Source organism: Trichomonas vaginalis, chromosome IV, assembly GCF_026262505.1.
Source record: "Trichomonas vaginalis G3 chromosome IV, whole genome shotgun sequence".
Taxonomy (NCBI): Eukaryota; Parabasalia; order Trichomonadida; family Trichomonadidae; genus Trichomonas; species Trichomonas vaginalis.
Window position 1 is genome coordinate 35,371,774 of NC_067206.1, and position 17,195 is coordinate 35,388,968.

Consider the following 17,195-nt stretch of genomic DNA (forward strand, 5'->3'; position numbering starts at 1 on the left):
TAAAAAATAAAAATTAATTATAAAAAGTTAATCAAATTTAACACCTCCTTTATTTAAATCAACTATTATTTTTCCATGTTCACCTAATTGTTGATATTGTGTGTAAAGTTCATTAATGCTCATTGGTAAATTCACTTGATAAAGCATAACGTTCAACTGTTGACGACTAAACCCACTGAAAATGAAAAGTGTTGATAGATTTGATTTAATGTTTGTGCTTAATGCTTTGAAGTATTGAACAGCCATGAAGAATGAACACTGAATGTGTCGACATTGAGTTAATAACTGATTAAAATATGATTTCTCATTAGTTATTAGTTTTGATTTCACGGCATCATCTAGAAAAATTAGTGAATGCAAAATTCTCTATCAAAATTTGAAATAGAAAGTGTTTCAAATAATTCATCCCGTTGTTTATCAATAATTTTATCCTCTAATCCTTGCTTCTTGATTGTATTATATAATTCTTTATACATTAAAAAGTTTTTTAAATAATCTTCTGCTTCTTCTTGTGATAAATAAATAATTGGAATTTTGATTAAATGCTTTAAAGATTCAAATGTATCATCTGAAGGTGAACCTGAACGGTTGATATAAATTAACACATGTGAATGAGGGGAAGTGTTAGCAATAATGATAATTTGTTTTAATATCGTTAATGTTTTACCTTTATTTTGTTTACCAATTGCTGCAGTGATTGAATTTAAGTAACATTCAGAATATGGAATTTTCATTAATTTTTCCTTAGATAGAGCATTTCTATTATCACTCAATGCTTCATTAATCATATCATCTACGTATGTATTATATACATCTGTTAATTCTTCAGAATTGAAATCCATTTAATCAAAAATAAATTTATAATTTTAAACATTTCTATTCATCAATATTTCATCATATGAACTTCTATACTGTGGTGGTGTACCTGTTGGATGATATTTCAAACCTTCGTCCGGTGTCCATGTCCAATACGTAGTCCTAGTAAACCAAACCTGAGGAGGATTTGTCACTTTTGAACAGTAAGTGTCATTTTCACCTTGAATGATTGGATAAGCTTTCACTTGTACTGTAACTTGTGAGTTGAAAGTTTCTAATCCATCAAAGAATATACCCGCTCCATCACGTTGAACTGGAATAGTGCATAAGAATGAAGTTTGGTCTTTCCATGTTCTAGCTAATGGCGTGCCATTATCATCATTCAGTGGTCTAGTTAATGAGTCCTCGTATTCTTCTGTGCATTCATTCACTCCATCTAAATCAGAAGCTTGAAGCATACGTGTAAAGAATATGTCACCCACTGTGGTCATCGCTTGATCGGGGAAGTTTCTGGAATCTATAGTGACCTGAAGACCTCGAAGCATTGGATTTCTAAAACTGTTCTTTGCATTGCATTCTTCGGAAATGTTAACACAACATCTGTAACATTATGAAGAGCGTATGAGAAATCTGAGCTAATACCTTCAGGAGTGATGCAACCTCCATTTAGTGAACGAACGTCAATATGTTGAGCTGGAATCATGAATGGATCTTCCTTACTAAATAAACGTGGTATTGCTTTAACTGATTCTTCAATTAAACCGTATCCTGGTGTAATGCATTTATCCTCTAAAACTTCCATCTTTGTGCATGAAATAATAACGTCATCAACTGTTGCGTCAGCAGATGTAGCGGCTAAGCTTGTAATTAATTTGGTAGGAAGTCCGATTTGTTGGAATTTGCGATCATATTTATAAACATGATTCATAATCTTTTCATAATTTTCATCAGTTATCTTTTCATAAACGTAATTTTGTAAATCAGCAACTCTTAACGGGTCAACCTGACAAAATACTAAAGTATCCCTGAAAACATAATATTTAAGAATGATTTACCAAATGATTTAGGATAATCATCGAACGCCTGAAATGCTAACAAATCGTTTACCGGAATAATCATATCAAAAGTGATATCAACTTCTTCATTTGCTTTCTTGAAAACTTCTGAAGGGTCAATATATTTACACACATACTGAGTTATCATATTTTTGAACATTATTATATAACGAATGAACAAACTTTTTAACTTTCCTTTCCGATTTTGGTTTATATGTTGCAAATGCGAAAGATTCACGGGCGCAATCCATTTGAAGATAACCGGCATCACCTCTTTCGGTTTCTACTTCTAATTGTTTAAAGCTTTGATTTGATGATTTGTAACCAACGAATAAACGCATGCATTTAAAAGCGGCATCACATGTGAAAGCTTTATTTGAAACTAGAGTTGCTTTAACTTTGCGTTTAATATATGTGTCACCTAATTGGTTCACATCATGAGCTGGATTTGTAATTCTTAAATGAGTTTGTTTATCATCAAAATATGGAGTATCAGAGTCATAGCATGAACTTTCAAGTTCTCTATAATATCTTCTACCATCATTCTTTGCGAATATTTCATTTATCTTTTCGAATGAATGAAATACATTTCCATTAATTGGTTTAGTGTTTGGCACCAAATAGTTAGTCGTCATTTATTATTAAATAAAAAATCAAAATTAAAAGATGAAAATGAATTTTTAATTTTAATGAAATAATCAACTATGGCTGCAGGTATATTTAAGAAACTGTGGGATAAAGTAAAAAGAGGAGCGCATAAAGTTTGGGAAACAATGAAGAAAGGAGCAAATTGGATATTTAAGAATAAAGAAGCAATTAGTGACGTTGCTGAATCAATAACACCAAAAGCCACCCCAATAAGAGAAATATTAAATAAAGGAGAAAAAGTTTATCAAAGACTACAACCGATACTAAGATAAAAATAATATTTATTTATTTTTACACTATCTACCTCCTATTTTATTAAGTATTCCTTCAGCTATTCCACCAATTGCGTTACCTGCTTGTGCTCCCATCGCTGGATTACCTGCTTTTGTACCTAATACTCCACCTATGATAGTTCCTGCCGTTTTCGCTACTGGTGCCAAAAAGTTTGCAACAGGTTTAATAACCTTTTTATAAACCCAACCCGCAGCTTTCTTAATTCCATCCCATAATTTTTTAAAGAATCCTGCCGCCATTTCTGATTTAATATTAATTAAAAAATATATTTCATCACTTATATTCTAATTTTTATTTAATGATAAATGAAACCGATTTTAAAAATAAATGAAACAGAGGAGGAAGAAATAAATGAAAGTGAAGATGTTCAACAAAAAATAAACGTTGTTAAACCAATTACTGAAATAAAAATTTTTTCATCTGTTGAAGAATTTAATGACTATTATGCTAATAATAAAAAATTATTTGAAGAATTGACAACATGTAAATTGAATAAAATGTTTAAAGTTGATGGATTCAAAATTTCAAAAATAAAAGGGGTGATTAGTTTGAAATCTATTCCTCAATCAAGAATCACCTCATTAATGAAAATAGATGATTTAACAAAAAGAATAGAAATTATTGAAGAAAGAATGAATCAAATAATTGATTTCATAAATTCAAATAATCATTAGTTTCAATTTATTTTTAAAGTTTATTTTACTCATTCATGACTCCATTGATTCCAATCAGGATTTAAACAATGTTTAATTATTGAATAACCTGACATCATCTATATATATATATAGCTTCTTTTATGTATGAAATCAAAAACGTAAGAATAAAAACCGTAAGAATCATACATTTTTTACTTCATATGTTAAAAAAATGATACAAAATCGTTCAATATTGTATGAATTCTTACGTTTACAAAAAAAGTCACACAACCCTTCCACATATACTACTAAGTGAGGGTGAAAGTGAAGTGAAAAAGTAAGATATTTTTTGTTGAAATAATCATAGTTGTACAATTTTGAAACTATATTTAAAGCTATAAATTTAATAAATTCAAAAACAAAAATTGTTTATTCTTATTAATAAATTTATATTAATTAATATTTGAACAACCCGTAATTAAAATTGAATTCCTCTTAAAATTTAATCCATACGTTAATTTTTAATTTGCTCGGCGAATGCCGAGCTTCCCTACTTCTCTTGTCATTCCTTCAAAAACTCTAATCTCATCGCACTTACAAACATCATGATTTGATGTATTGTCGAGAAATCTTAGACTTGTTTGTCATTTGATGATAGCATTTGAAAGTCATCTCGAAAATCGATTAACAAGACAATTTCCCAAACATCTACATACAAGTAGATGATGGTAAACCCATTAGAGTTGTTTTGCTATGATATTCCTCCAATCTTATGATGAGAAAAATCATATCAAAACAGCTCTAATCGAACATTCTACACAGCTTAGCATCCAGCTAGTTCCAAGTAATGCGATTACAACATCAACGGCCAAAGCCTTTCAGAGTCCTTTAATCATTTCTTCTCATCTCAATGTGAAGTGGCCCCAAACGAACTACAAGCTGACGTTACAACGCATTACAACCCGGTTAATACGAGCATATACATTAGAGCTGCTTTGTTATGATCTCCCTCATCAATTGATGAGAGATCTCATTATGAAGCAGCTCCAATCGAACTAAAAACCTACATACAAATGAGTGAAAACAAACTCATTAGAGTTGTGTTGCTTTGATTTCTCTCATTAGAAGATGAGAGATACCAGAACAAAACAACTCTAATCAAACTTTCTACACAACTCAGCACAGTATCAATGCAAAGTAATGCGTCTGTATCGTTAACAAGCAAAGTTGTTTCGGGTCCTTCCATTTTGGAAGAATTCCGAACAACTTTGCGAATTGATAGTGTAAACCCATATACACGAAAGCGTGCATGCATAAAGACAGGTATTGTCAGCAATGACTACCTGCCCAGCTATGAGTGATCAGAGAATTACCATCTCAGGCTTTTTGAGAACGTTTCAGCCAGGACCCTCGTATGTTGACTGTGAGAAAGGCATCCTTTATCTGAAATAGATGCTTTTCCAACAATCAAATTTGAAGATCTTCGACGTTGTTGTAAAAAGAGAAGGAGAAGGAAAGAAGAGGAAGGAGAGGAAGAAGGAAAGGAAAAGAAAAAAAAGAAAAAAAAAGAAGGACATATTAAATATAATGCGCACTTAATAGTGCCGAGGCGGCGGAGCCGCTGAGGCGCGATTTTTTTGACCCTATATTACCGCACGGCAATGTTTTTCTCGATTTTGTACAGCCCTAGATTTGGAATATTTTTTCTCTAAACTTTTAGATTTTGATGTTAAATTTTAATCTCAATAAAAAAATTATTGATTTGTTGAAGCAAAATTCAAGGATCATATAGTTTTTATGCATGAAAAATTAAATTCTTGTATCAGAGTTCTAGTTCGATCTTAGTTATTAAGATCTCGAGTTAATATTCCGCATTCATACAAATTAAATAATGAATAAAGAAGGTCATCATCTAATAGTTAACACACAAATAACTATCTTTGATTAAACAAGTCACATAAATAGATATGTTTAAATTAACAAAATAAAATAAATAAAAGTATATCATAACAATAAAACAATACATCTATATATCCATTAGAATGTTAATGCGCATCTGTATTTGCTGTGGCAGCTGCCAATTGGTCTTTAACTAATCTTGGAACGTTCTTCATGTATTTCTCAATTGCAGTTCCGTATTTTTGTTGCAACGAGATTGTTAACTTGATTGCCATCTTTCTGACCTCTTCTTTACGTGAATCTAAGCAAGGAGCAACTAATCCCATGACTTCTCCAAGTTTTACCTTACCTTTATCACCAATTCCGTATTTTTCGATAATTTTCTCGATTAATATTAGCTTGGCCTTTTGAAGATGGTATTGATTTGATGGTGGAGACTTAATTGCGTATTGTTGAAGCTCTTCTCTTGCCCATTTATCTTTATCTGCACACCAAAGGACAAAAGTATTCGATACTTCATCAATTCTGACGTTTGTGTCTCCTACTTTTGATAATGCGATCGGAAACAAAACGTGGACAGCAGATCCGAGCTCAGCTCCTTCGACTTTGAGGGCTTCAAGAATATTTATCATCTGTTCAACGGCCGCACAATACGTTGCTTTCAAGCCATCTCCGAATCTTCTTCTCATTAAAGGTAAAATTCCACTTAGAGCACGCGTCTGTTCTGGTTTCGTCTTTAGGCCTTTTATCAACTCGCAAAGCTTCTCCAATCCTTGAACTCTGAGCGACCAATTTTGGGAATAAGCGATTGCAACAACTTTTTCACCGAATAACGATATCAAAGTTGCAGCTTCACTCTTATGTTCATCAGATAACTCATCAGGAGTATCATTCTTCGGTGGAGAGTCTGGTGGAGGTTTACTGAATCTTGGAACCCTTTCTTTAGGCGGCGCGATGCGTCTTGGCGAGTCTTGGACATCGATAGACCTTTGTTTCTTCGGAGGAGGAAGCGGTTCTGGCTCTTCTTCAACAGGAGATGGTTGAGGCGGTTCTTCTGGGATTTCTTCAGGTGGAGGCTGCTCAACGGGCTCTTCTGGTGCAATAGCAATTGTAGTGTTCTTGTCGAAGCCTGTAAGGAAGAATCCGGCATCTTCATTGACTTGAATAAGAGTATCAGTTTGAGGCATCTCTTGGAGTGGCTGTTCTTCAACAGAAACAGCTGGAGGTGTTGGTTCTGGTATAGGTTCTGGTATTGGTTCGGTAATTGTGATCGGATGTTGAGGTATTTCTTCAATTGGCTCTTCAATTTCATCGCGCGGACGTTTAATGATCGAGTTGATTCGTTGCATGACATTTTCGACTTCGAGATATTCTTCTTGTTTGAGAAATTCAACTTTTTGGTTAAATAATGTTGTTAATTCGTCTTTATTTTCTTCGATATTGAGTAATTGATCTTTGTATTGCGCTGCAGTAGAATAGTTTTCTTCTTCGACTGCTGCTATTTTAGCATTTGTTAAATCTTCAACTAATTCGGATAATCCTGTCATTCTAGGCTTAATTTCTTTATGTCCATTGAATGTAAGCGAAATGAGAGCACATCTGTTGTCTCTATTTGGCGGAACATCATGGACACCTTCAATTAAAATTCGAAGATATCTGACTGTAACATTTTCGATTGTTACGTGCTTAAGTTCACGAGCAACCCATTGGCTTCTTTGATTTGTGTTGAATGTGAAAAATCCGATTGAAAACCACTGAGTTTTCTTATCTAATTTTTCGTCAAGTGTTCCGAATAAATCAATTCTGTTAGCAATCATAAATTCATGACTTACAATGTCCAAGCCATTCATAACAAATGGCGCCTTCATGTCAACAATAGATTCTATTGGAAATGAAGGATTTGGCATTGAAATCCAACCAGCTGGAATATCGTCCTTGAATAAGTTTTCAAATGGATAGCTCGGGTCTTCACTTGAGCAGAAAACTGAAGTGAATCCAGATGCTAAACTCATTCAACGAACAAAAAGTGCAAAAATAATAATTCTAAAAAAAGGCAACTTTTCGAAAAATAAAGATATAGCTCGTCTTACTCATGCATAGCCAGGAAACAAAGAAAAAGTGAACTTTTCTTTGAGTCGAAGCTATTTGTTGATTCAATGATTTAAATGTTAATTGGTAACTGAATATGAGATATCTATCATATAATCTGCCGAATACAATGATAATCCAGGTGTTTTCATTTTTATTTCAATTTGAGCAAATATCATTCCAATAAAATATACAAACGAAAGCCACACTTATATATAAACTGATGAAAGGAGCAAGAATTGTTCACTTTGCATTTTGTTGGGAAAGAAAGATAATAAACTCAAGCAGAAGCCATTGATTTTTATCTTAATTTCAACAATAATATGCATTTTGTCGTATATACATAATGGAGGATCGTATAATCCTTTCCAAAAAGACGCAAAATGTCCAAAAGATTTCGATTATTTTCAATTTTTAAATATTTCCGAACAAAATGAAAGTCAAATCATATATTTCAGGTATTTTGAACCAATGAATGAATATCCACAATACATTCTTCCTTTTGTAAAAGTTAGCTGCGAAGGACAATTCGAATTAACAACTTTTAAGTACGACAGTTTCAAAAACATAAGCTTTAACGATGGGATATTCTCATTCCAGCTTTCACCTCAAATTAGCGGAGAAAAAACATTTGATGTATCAATGTGCGGAAGATCAATGTACAGAGCTAAACATCAAGTACGCTTTAATACATATGTAGTTGGAACAACTATTATTGACATGCGTAATTCAAGATACATGATTGATAACTTTTGCATCGCAAATGAATCAATACACTTGTTTTTCGCATTCGATGTTACATTATTAAACAATCACATGATCGAGGCATTACCGTTAACCATTCATAACACCACAATGACCTTTTTTGCTCGTCAAAATAATATTTCCGTAATAAATGAATCAGTCAACTATATTAATATAAACAAAACAGGAGTCAACTTCCTACTCGATATGTCCTTCGGTTTTTCCGACACAAATAACAAAACATTTTATTTCGAAAATATTTCTCAGTCAGAAATGCTTAAAAACATAACAAAACTAAATATCTCACTATTTTCACAGCCCACTTGCTTTAGTCAAGCTGAATTTCAAGGATATAGTCAATTACCGATACAAAGACAAGTTTTTGGTGAAAAACATGCAAATTCTACTAAAGTTGTTATTAGTTCAAGCATATCAAAACATTTTCCTCAATACGAATCAATAAACACCGAAAAATGCTCATTTGAAGAATTATACAAAAAAATCTCTGATGCAAGAGTATTTGTTGGATGCACTGATTCAGACAAATCCGCTGCAATTCTAATGGGAAGAGAAGATACAGCGTTTATTGATATTCAACCTTGTTTCGAAGCTCGTCACTTTTCTCCATTAAATCCTAAGACGAAAGCAAAGGTTTTGTCTGGAAATAGATACAGACTTTGCAGAAATGGAGCTAACATAGAAGAAATTGAAAATATAATAACTGATATTATATTAAACAATGAAAATTCCCCGCTCTTGGAGTGAAATTTCAATAGGATAGCATTCATTGAAACTATAACGTTGAACTCCGAGTCAATACGATATGATATTTTGTTACTTGCTCATTTTATCATAGTGAAGGTTTTATCTGCAGTTGTTCAAGCCACAGAAAAGTTTTCATCCACCCATTATCCATATTATTGTTAATAATTTCGAAAATTTTTATTAATTTTTCGAATTACTATGTTTTATAAACATATAATATAGTTTAATATTCCTCTAACCTAGAGTATCTTACCGATTACAGCGTTGCATGTCCTTCAAATTTCTAACAATAAATTAAGGCTATGCGTTGAGAGTAGCTAATTACTAATATGAAATTCAAATAAAAAACATTGGTAATTTCATTTTGACGTAAAACATTACAATAAATTCAAATCAAATCGAAGGATCAGCAATTTCTGAATTTCTTTTGGTTTTCATAATCTACTAAAACCATATATCATAATCCACAATAAAAAATGCTATCTGACTGTCAACCATCACTCACTTTATTTTTTTATGAAAAAAGGTGACAATTTAATTTCAACCGAAAAATAAACAAATAATTTTATAAAAGGAAAATAAATAAATAAAGATAAAAAATCAACCATTTTGCTGTTCTTGCAACATAGATATCTGCATGAGCTTACGAGCATCAGGAAGATCTTTTGAAAGATTGAGTAAAATTATTTGAATTTCAGGGTCTTCTTTGATGTTGTACTTGATTTCCTGGTATTTCTTGAACGCGTTGTAGAGATCGTATGCGGTGTGGATGACGTGTAAGTCAATCAGGCTGTCGTCAGGGTGGAAATTGTTGAGTTCTTGGAAATAAACCCAGTCCTTCTGGAAACAGCCCATGAATGGAACGAGTGGTGGTATACGAACAAGTAATGCCTGACGATAGGCGTTGAAATTGTTGTAGAAACTGGTAATATTTTGTATGCTTCCGAACTCTCTTTTCGTTCTGAATGAAATGAGTTTCCAGGCCTCGTTGTTTGTAGTTTTCAGTCTTGCAACCGCTGGATGCGTAATTCCATTGTAGACAGCGAAAACACCTGAAAAATCATTAACCTTATTAAGCTCGAGAAGGATCTCGACCCAAATGGCAAATATACTTGCTCTCTCTTTGGCTGCCTTCTCGAAAATGATTGAGAAAGCAACAAATTTAGATAGAGCGTCGAAATGTTGGTGAAGGTACATGATTGAAGGGCAACTGTTCGCCGAAATTTGTCCTCCTATCATAGCCATGAGATCCTTGGGGTTGACAGCTTGAAATATGATTGAATCTATGTAGGCAATTTGCAAAGCGACTTGAAGGGGATGAGTTTTACGTAAAACAGGGAGTACGTATTTAGGACCGAAAATAGATCGGTGGTCAGCTGTTCTATTGATAATTGAGGTTAATGTATCGATTTGATGTGCCATAATATATTCGATTAAATCATTGAGACTGTTTAATATGATCTTTTCTTCGTCAGCGACATGGCCAGAGGAAATCGAATTATAAAAGGACTTGACTGCGTTAATTAGAACCTTATCAAAGGTGAATGGGGTTTCGCTCATCCAAAGGATAAGGAATTGCAAAACTTTGATCCTCACATATCTTAAATCTTCTAGATTCGTGATATTGGCATCGACAGATGCAATATTTGTGAAATATCTAGCAAACAAGCAAGCAAGGAGATATTTGGGTGAGTTAAAAAGGGTAAATGTCTTCGTAAATTCCTTTGAGAGTTCATCAGTGTTCGATTCTGATGTGATTTTGACAACAAGCTGCTCAAAAGTTAACTTTTGGTTTCGCTCGCCAGCAGTATTGTCACCTTCAGCGTAAGGGAGTTTTTGTTTGACAACGTTGGTTAGCATTTGCTTTTCTACAGGCAAGAGATATAATTCGTTACAAAGATGGGAAATGATAGATCCTGGGGATAAATCAAGCGGGGCTTCGTATTGTTGTATCATTTCTTCATTGTTGAAATCAAAAGGTTGCAAGTATTTAAGCAGTATCTCCATTGCTTTTTTTGAATAGTTTTGAGAGTATTCTGAAATTATCGAACCGATTTTACGTCAACCTAAGGGCTGATTTGAGTTAAAACGAACCATTTGTTTGTTATAGAGTAATTTTAAATGAATAAAAATTGTGATGTCAAAATTTTATAAAAGGTCAAATTGAAAACCTGGTGATCAATTTCAGATTAATGGTGTAAATCAATAGCTGAACTAATGTAATGTTAGAATATTTCAAATCTCAATCAAATTGAAAGTCTCATCACACTTTTCAATGCTCGATTTTTAAAAACTGTTTAAAAATGGAGCTTATATTGAAATAGTGTAGAGACTAAAAATTAATACAGACTATTTCAGAGGATTGAGTTGCCACTCAATCCTCTGAAAAGGCTGAGGTAATTTGCAAAGTTTCTTTTTTTATCGGTATTGATTCTTGATTTACTAATGATATATGATTTCATAGAAACTATTTTATTGTGATTTTGACATATCAGAATTATTTTTGCAGCTCTCAATTCAATTTCTTGTGAAAAAATTTGGCCAATATGCTTTGAATTATAACTAGTACTTAATGTTCATGATCAGTGTTCATATAATTTATAAAATTAAGAGTAAATTTTTAATTAATTTATTTAAATTCTTATACAACATCATCTCTGGATTAATTTAATTCTGATTGCCCTTCATGACTTTTTATAGCCTGTCAAAATCTTCGATCGTTGATAATTTTCTGGATTATTTTTTGACTAATCAGATCCCTCCTATTATCTGTGTAATATCTCAAATTGAGTTCTTCAAATTTCAATCATCAACCTTGTTGAAATTTTTTTTGCCTTTCAATAAATATACGTTAAGGGTACACACGAGAGGATCATGTAAACTTCATAATTTAGAACCTTATTTTAGGCATTATCTTGGCTACCTATTTAGGCTCGAAAAGCAAAACATATCAAAAAATACAACTTGACTCCATTATGACCCTTTCATGGAGGTAGTTTTTATCCGCTAGTATTTTCCCTTTGAATCTCTTTACAATTCGAAATCAAATTCAAACCTCAGTAGAAGAAAGGAAGAATCGACTTACTACGGTTGTAATACGAATAAATACATATATTTAATTATTTTTATTTACATAATAATTGTTTGAAGCTCATATTCCAACAAATTTTTAAATAAAAACATTAAAATGTTGAAAATGTTCATATATTTTAATAGGGTTTTGGCACTTTATTGAGGAATTACTACATACATAGTCGAACTGAACTTGATATTTTGAAATTTAAATTATTTATCAAAATTAAAATTTAACTTGAAATTTATAATTATTTAGTCATATTTTGCATAATTCTAAGTAGATTTTGTAAAAAATCAAGAAAGAAAAATTTTAACGTGCTTTATTTTTTCTTTTTATAATAATACATATTATTATATAATTAACATATTCATAATGTTTCACCCTTTCAAAAATATAATCCTCCTCCTCTCAAATAAACGTACATACGGGTGGCCTCTTTTTTCAAAAAATTAAAATTTGAAATTTTGGGCTCAAATATTAGAGATTTTTTCAACCTTCAACGATATATGTTGTCTATATCAGACCTCCTTTCTTTTTGATATTTAACATTGTTCCTAAATCTTAGCCGTTAAGGCTGTTCTGAAAATATTTTTTTTTCGAAAAAATTCGAAAAAAATTCTTAAAATTCAAAAATCCCTTAATTCCTGAGGATTTTGGAAAAAAGTTTTTACATGAACATGTGTATATTATATGAAGTATATTGATAAGGTAAAAATCAAATTTTATTGCATATTCATCGAGAAAATAAACTAACGAATCCCTCAAAATTGAGAGGGTAATCCTCCTCCTCTCAAATAAACGTACATACGGGTGCACCCTTAATTAAATTTCTCCTTAATTCGATTATATCAATAAATCTTTTTGTAACCAAAATAGTATTATACACTTCGTGCGAATATATTTTATCAAATAAAATATGAATGATTCTGATAAAGATATTGATTTGCATTTGAAATGGATTCATTTAATGATAAACAGGATACTAGACAGTCAGAATGAAATTCCACGATATCCTTTGCTAAGTTTGAACTTTCTACAACCAGTTAACGTGCTAAATATTGATGCAAAATTTGAAAATGAATTAACTATACAAGATTTAACTTCATCAATTCCTTATGCAATTATTGTTTATGCATTTAATCCATTTGATTTAACAGAAATTTCAAACAATGACTACTTCCCAATAATTTTATCGACATTAACTGACTTAGACTGCACAATACCATCAGAAATTACTTCACAAACGCTTAAAGAAAATGATATATCAATTCATTCCCAGTTTTGCCTTATATTAGAGGATTATGTAGTACGAAAATCTATTCCTCTAGAAGTTATTACAAATGATATACTCAGATTTCCACGTTCATTCTATATACTTCAACATCGTCCTCATGATCTCGATGAAGCAATTGGAATTTGGCTATCAAAATTCCCAACTTCTCATATTATCCCAGACATCAATAATTTTGAAGAAGACATAATGAGTGGACAACATGCGGCTTTCTGCTTAGCCCGTTGCTTTCCTACAAAAATTCCAAAATCTCAAGTAGAAGTTGGGCCTATGTTGCCAGAACAGTCTTCACAACACAATTGGGAATTAATACAAAACGCCTCAAACGAAATTCCTTTATTTGTTCTTACAAAACGACCTACATCAAGAATTCTTTTACGCGTTTTCGCTGCAGACGTTTTTTATGCAACAAGAAATGATGTCCGCAACTTCGCTCAGCCTCCATCTGATCCATTACCAAATGAACCACCTGAACAGATCGAAGTTCCTCCAGAAGCGGCTCAATCTCGTCCTCCTCCAAAAATAATCCAAAGAGATCCACCACAACCAACTAATCAATCATCTCAACCTCCAAGTGTTCCAGTAGATAGATCCATTCCACCAATGGATTACCCAGCCGTTAATGAAATTCCTCCACAACAAAATTATAATTATAATCCTCCACAAAATTCTGGTGGAAATCCTCACAGACATCGTCATAGACACAGATATAGTGATTACAGTAGCTACTCATCATCAGAACCCCCTAGAAAACATCATAGACCTCAAAACAATTCAACAACAAGAGAAATTTATAAAGAAAAGATTATTTACAAACCATTTAGAGAACATGTAACTCAACCACAAAGAAGCAGCTATGATGACGCTGCAATGTTTGTTGACGGAGCTTCAAAATTTGCAAATGCAGCAAGCGAATTGGCAAAGATGATAACAACAATGAAAAATGATGAAAACAAGCAAGTTACAAATCAGCAACCACAATTTCCATCTCCACAGCCAACATTTTTTCCTCCAACATTTCCGTTATTTAATTATCTTCCTCAAAATACAGAATTTCCACATGAAGAAGATAATTATGATGGGGAAATCAATGATACTGACCTCGATATTGTTGAAGAAACTCTCAGAGAATTCGTTCAACTTCCGATATCTCAACAAACCCAAGAAAGGCTTTCCAAAATGCTCAAATCTAAGTATGGAAATGATAAATCCAAGAGAGCAGAATTCGTTTCTATATTGTTGAATGATACATTAGCAGGGATTGAACTGAATAATGAATCTCCTGCAAAAACTCTCGTAAATGCGGCCAATATGATATATAATCAGGAAAATGGCCGAAAAGAAGTATCAATTCAACTCAATGAATCTACTTATTCGGAAATGGCAGATTCTTCCACTTCAGATACAACGTCCGATTACACTTTACTTCCAACGAAAACATCATCATCTTCATCCACAGAATCATCTATATCCGAAATAATCGAACAAGTTCAACTGTCAGACCAAATTATCGATGCGACCACAAAGCTCACAGATCAGATTACCCAATCAAATCCTTTAATTCTCGAGAAAACTGATACAAAGGAACTATTTTCAAATAGCTGTAGCGATAAACCCGAGAAGATGAAAATATCTGTGAAGTCTTTTACTTTCGAACCATCATATGATGAAATAATGCGCAAGCAAAGGGCAGCCAATATTAAGAACTATACTATTTTTGAAAGAGCTCTTGAAGATCTTTTTTTGCCTGGAGATAATCACTTGGGACATAGGAAATTCATTCTAAATGAGGCATCAACAATACCTAGTGATAGAGTTATAATACTCATTTCATCAGATAAGAAAAGATATAAAGGAGCTTATTTTAGAGGATTAGATAACGAAAATTGCGTTGTTAAGCACTGTGGAAAAGGTCCTCAGATGATAAATACAGCAGATATCGGGAGATCTCTTAACTATGATGTCGGATCAATGAACTTTTCCAAGTCTAACATCGATGATGCAGATGCATTTTATTTGAAAAAATTCCTTGAACCTCAAGGATGGTAATATGATATTTATATTATTGTTTTGTTTGTTTGTATGCATATAAACATGTTTAATATTAAGGGTGCACCCGTATGTACGTTTATTTGAGAGGAGGAGGATTACCCTCTCAATTTTGAGGGATTCGTTAGTTTATTTTCTCGATGAATATGCAATAAAATTTGATTTTTACCTTATCAATATACTTCATATAATATACACATGTTCATGTAAAAACTTTTTTCCAAAATCCTCAGGAATTAAGGGATTTTTGAATTTTAAGAATTTTTTTCGAATTTTTTCGAAAAAAAAATATTTTCAGAACAGCCTTAACGGCTAAGATTTAGGAACAATGTTAAATATCAAAAAGAAAGGAGGTCTGATATAGACAACATATATCGTTGAAGGTTGAAAAAATCTCTAATATTTGAGCCCAAAATTTCAAATTTTAATTTTTTGAAAAAAGAGGCCACCCGTATGTACGTTTATTTGAGAGGAGGAGGATTATATTTTTGAAAGGGTGAAACATTATGAATATGTTAATTATATAATAATATGTATTATTATAAAAAAGAAAAAATAAAGCACGTTAAAATTTTTCTTTCTTGATTTTTTACAAAATCTACTTAGAATTATGCAAAATATGACTAAATAATTATAAATTTCAAGTTAAATTTTAATTTTGATAAATAATTTAAATTTCAAAATATCAAGTTCAGTTCGACTATGTATGTAGTAATTCCTCAATAAAGTGCCAAAACCCTATTAAAATATATGAACATTTTCAACATTTTAATGTTTTTATTTAAAAATTTGTTGGAATATGAGCTTCAAACAATTATTATGTAAATAAAAATAATTAAATATATGTATTTATTCGTATTACAACCGTAGTAAGTCGATTCTTCCTTTCTTCTACTGAGGTTTGAATTTGATTTCGAATTGTAAAGAGATTCAAAGGGAAAATACTAGCGGATAAAAACTACCTCCATGAAAGGGTCATAATGGAGTCAAGTTGTATTTTTTGATATGTTTTGCTTTTCGAGCCTAAATAGGTAGCCAAGATAATGCCTAAAATAAGGTTCTAAATTATGAAGTTTACATGATCCTCTCGTGTGCACCCTTAATGTTTAGTATGATGTGTGTCACTTTTGCATGATGTGTTGAATGACTTTATCGGACTTCAATGGAGATTCTTGAAAAGTTCAGATTGACGCAAATAGATACATTTGCGGAACAGGAATTGCTGGAAAAGAAGAGATTAGATTCTTCCCAAACATCATACTTGCTAGAACTCCAATTAGAGACAAACAGAGTAAAAATTCAAAAATTCTCCGGATTTCAGCCACGCCCTAAAATAGAAGCTCCAAATCTCAAGGTAAAATCTCCAGAAGTTAATAAGCAGAAGGTCGAAGCAGATATAAAAGCATTAAAATCCAACATTACGAAAATTGAAAAATTATTAGACCAGAAAACGCAAAAATACCTTACGATAAAGAAGAATAACCCTATACTTTCTTCTCCATCATCTCAAAATGATGAATTTGATACTAGTTTTGCAGATGATCAAGAATTCGAAGTCAAGCTTGCAGATTATACGAAATATGTACGAAAAAATACAATACTAGACGATAAAATCAAAGGATGTACAGATAGAAATAACCATTTAAAGACAATTGAAGCAACAATACAAAAATTACAAGATGAGCTTGATTTACAGAAAGAACGACTTACAAAAGAAGGAAAGTGGATAGGAGTAGATACAACTTACCAACCTAAAGAGTTATCATTCTTTTATAAGGAATTTATTGATGAGAAATAAAAAATTACAGTATAAATCTTATATTAATTTCTTTTTA

At 32.0% G+C, this 17,195-nt stretch overlaps 7 protein-coding genes and 1 pseudogene across 8 annotated transcripts, besides 7 other annotated features; 3 read left to right on the top strand and 5 right to left on the bottom strand.

Moving 5' to 3' along the window:
• Positions 1-1,376: part of a mobile genetic element that runs on past the window's edge.
• On the bottom strand, positions 28-734 carry TVAGG3_0226010 (annotated as a pseudogene). The gene has a single exon. A coding segment is annotated over exon 1 (707 nt).
• A 620-nt stretch (positions 1,377-1,996) lies between the features above and the next one.
• On the bottom strand, positions 1,997-2,506 carry TVAGG3_0226030 (uncharacterized protein; the record flags this gene model as incomplete). The annotated part of the gene is made up of 1 exon (XM_051227164.1): positions 1,997-2,506. The coding sequence occupies one exon, from the start codon at positions 2,504-2,506 to the stop codon at positions 1,997-1,999; it is 510 nt and encodes a 169-aa protein (XP_051112150.1).
• Positions 1,997-2,506: a mobile genetic element.
• A 309-nt stretch (positions 2,507-2,815) lies between these two features.
• On the bottom strand, positions 2,816-3,052 carry TVAGG3_0226040 (N-acetylmuramoyl-l-alanine amidase family; the record flags this gene model as incomplete). The annotated part of the gene is made up of 1 exon (XM_051227165.1): positions 2,816-3,052. One exon carries the CDS (start codon positions 3,050-3,052, stop codon positions 2,816-2,818), a length of 237 nt encoding a protein of 78 aa, XP_051112151.1.
• An 894-nt stretch (positions 3,053-3,946) lies between these two features.
• Positions 3,947-4,020: a mobile genetic element.
• Positions 4,021-4,352: 332 nt separating this feature from the next.
• Positions 4,353-4,517: a mobile genetic element.
• A 427-nt stretch (positions 4,518-4,944) lies between these two features.
• Positions 4,945-5,088: a mobile genetic element.
• Positions 5,089-5,394: 306 nt separating this feature from the next.
• On the bottom strand, positions 5,395-7,372 carry TVAGG3_0226080 (thienylcyclohexylpiperidine binding; the record flags this gene model as incomplete). The annotated part of the gene is made up of 1 exon (XM_001313046.1): positions 5,494-7,359. One exon carries the CDS (start codon positions 7,357-7,359, stop codon positions 5,494-5,496), a length of 1,866 nt encoding a protein of 621 aa, XP_001313047.1.
• Positions 7,373-7,671: 299 nt separating this feature from the next.
• On the top strand, positions 7,672-9,162 carry TVAGG3_0226090 (uncharacterized protein; the record flags this gene model as incomplete). Its single annotated transcript, XM_001313047.2, has 1 exon — positions 7,907-8,944. The coding sequence occupies one exon, from the start codon at positions 7,907-7,909 to the stop codon at positions 8,942-8,944; it is 1,038 nt and encodes a 345-aa protein (XP_001313048.1).
• A 218-nt stretch (positions 9,163-9,380) lies between these two features.
• Positions 9,381-10,951, bottom strand: TVAGG3_0226100 (guanyl-nucleotide exchange factor protein; the record flags this gene model as incomplete). The annotated part of the gene is made up of 1 exon (XM_001313048.1): positions 9,545-10,951. One exon carries the CDS (start codon positions 10,949-10,951, stop codon positions 9,545-9,547), a length of 1,407 nt encoding a protein of 468 aa, XP_001313049.1.
• An 848-nt stretch (positions 10,952-11,799) lies between these two features.
• Positions 11,800-12,838: a mobile genetic element.
• A 98-nt stretch (positions 12,839-12,936) lies between these two features.
• Positions 12,937-15,360, top strand: TVAGG3_0226120 (CKK domain domain-containing protein; the record flags this gene model as incomplete). Its single annotated transcript, XM_001313049.1, has 1 exon — positions 12,937-15,360. The coding sequence occupies one exon, from the start codon at positions 12,937-12,939 to the stop codon at positions 15,358-15,360; it is 2,424 nt and encodes an 807-aa protein (XP_001313050.1).
• A 59-nt stretch (positions 15,361-15,419) lies between these two features.
• Positions 15,420-16,459: a mobile genetic element.
• Positions 16,460-16,522: 63 nt separating this feature from the next.
• On the top strand, positions 16,523-17,158 carry TVAGG3_0226140 (uncharacterized protein; the record flags this gene model as incomplete). Its single annotated transcript, XM_001313050.1, has 1 exon — positions 16,523-17,158. One exon carries the CDS (start codon positions 16,523-16,525, stop codon positions 17,156-17,158), a length of 636 nt encoding a protein of 211 aa, XP_001313051.1.
• Between the last annotated feature and the right edge of the window lie 37 nt (positions 17,159-17,195).